At 41.9% G+C, this 2141-nt stretch overlaps 1 protein-coding gene across 1 annotated transcript; it reads right to left on the reverse strand.

Annotated features, from left to right (window-relative positions):
* Nucleotides 1–595: 595 nt before the first annotated feature.
* LOC101647879 (CDKN2A-interacting protein) lies at nt 596–2139 on the reverse strand (the record flags this gene model as incomplete). Its single annotated transcript, XM_013004287.3, is given in 2 exon segments — nt 596–1995; nt 1998–2139. Coding segments are annotated over 2 exon segments (1497 nt in total), but the record flags the coding sequence as incomplete, so codon positions are not given.
* Nucleotides 2140–2141: the final 2 nt, after the last annotated feature.

Raw genomic sequence — 2141 nt, forward strand, 5'->3', positions numbered from 1 at the left:
GAAAAGGACATTGAACAGGGGATATCATTACTGATGTCAGGTGGATCTTGGCTCAAAGCAGAGACTACCAGAAAGCTGTTTACTTGTGTTTAATTAACTATGCACAGGTATTTGACTGTGTGGATAATAACCAACTATGGATAGCTTTGAGAAGAATGCGAATTCCATAACACTTCATTGTGCTCATGCAGAACCTGTACAGAGATCAAGAGGCAGTTGTGTGAGTAGCACAAAGAACTACTGCATGGTTTAAAATGACAAAAGGTGTGCATCAAGGTTTTATCCTCTTCCTATAATTCTTCAATCTATGTGCTGAGCAATAATCCCATAGGGATATGAAGTCTGTGAAGAAGAATGTGGCATCAGGGTTGACAGAAGGTTCATTAACAACCTATGATATGCAGCTGATACAACCGTGCTTGCTGAGAGGGAGGAGAACCTGAAGCCTTTGCTGATGAAGATCAAGGATTGCAGCATTCGATATGGATCACAACTTAATGTACAGAAGACCAAAATCCTCACAATTTTACCAATAGATAATATCACAATAAGCAGAGAAAGCTTTGACATTGTCAAAGATTTCTTTTTTTTTTTCTCTTCAAATACTAGGTATATTTTATGAAGTGACTTTTCGGACATATTAGCGTAATTCTTGAGGATGTTTCAATGCTGGTGGTAAGTTTAAAGGCCTTGATTCTTCATCTAGGAGGACGAGATCTTCTATTTCCATGCCTTTGTATTTTCTCTTACATATTTTTACCACTACCTTTTTTTTGAGAAATAACTTCAATGCTTCTCTGGAAGCAACTGCTTTAGCATTTTCTTCACTTTTTCCACAACCAGTGCCCAGATAAACAGACTTACATCTTAATTCACAAACAATATTTTCTTGAGAGCTCTTATTTTGGGGCAGATCTGCCAGTTCTTTTAGTGGGACAAAAAACACATCCAGTGTTGCTTTAAGAGCCTCAATAGCTGCATTTAAGAGCTCTCCATGATTCACCTTGAGACTAAAGCCACCAACAGCTACCAACTTCCATGCTACTGTTTTATACAGTCTATTGAAAAAAGGTTGCTTCTGCTTCACATCTTCATTGGTTAACTTGCAACAAGTAAATCTCACAGAACTCTCACTTAACTGTGAAGTACTTTTAGAAGGCACCTGGGAAGTGCTTGTCTGGGAACTACTCTTAGAAACCAGCTGGGACACACTTGCTAGGGAAGTGCTTTTGGACACCAGCGATCCACTGGTCTGGGGGTTGCTCTTGGAAGTTAACAGTGAAGCAGCTATCTGGGAAGTGCTTTTGGAAGTCAGCAGTGATGTGTTTGTTGAGGAGCTACTCTTGGGAGTTAGCAAGGATGTGCCCGATGAAGAACTGTTTTTAGAAACCGATGTAGCACTTGCTTCTGAACTAGCTTTAGAAGCTAACCCACTTGAAGCAGTCTCAGCACTAGGTTTAGAAGACAAGAGTGGCAATTCTACTTCCGAGCTTCCTGAGGAGCCCAACAATGGCAATGGGATCTCCGAACTACTTTGAGAAGCTGAAACTGAAGAGCTTTCCAAAACGCTCTTTTTAGGTGAGCTACTTTGTTGTCTGGAATCAGTGGATTGGCTATTCACACTTGATTTCAACAAAGAGGAAACAAATGGTGCTGAACCATGTTTATCTGATGTTTCTGATTCGGAAACTTTTCCAGACCCTGCCATCACTGCCGTTACCTGAGAGGAAATGCAGCTGCTGAGGCTGCTTTGGCTGGAAGTAGGTCGATCCCCATCACTTGTAGAGTTATTCTCATTCAAGGAGATACCAGAGCTCTGGGCTGAGTTCCCACCACTTTCTGACTTGGTAGAGGACCCCGTACATGTTGAGCTGTTTTCCTGCTTAGGTGATGCATGTTCTGTTTTGACAGAAGTTCTTGCATGCCCTTGCTCAACCGTAGAGTTGTTTTTTCCTTCGACTCTTTGTTTTCTGGGTGGCTCTTCTACCCCTTCTTGGCAACCAGTTCGTCTCTTGTTGTATGGATTGGAGCATCTGTCACTTTGATGCCTTCAGCCATACTAAGTATTTTATCCATAACTTTTTGAGGGTACCGGCACCCGAGGAAGACATGGTTGGCCCAGGCCAGGGAGAAGGAGATGA

Source organism: Echinops telfairi, unplaced genomic scaffold, assembly GCF_000313985.2.
Source record: "Echinops telfairi isolate 266 unplaced genomic scaffold, ASM31398v2 ScPeMD7_3533;HRSCAF=4204_0, whole genome shotgun sequence".
Taxonomy (NCBI): Eukaryota; Metazoa; Chordata; class Mammalia; order Afrosoricida; family Tenrecidae; genus Echinops; species Echinops telfairi.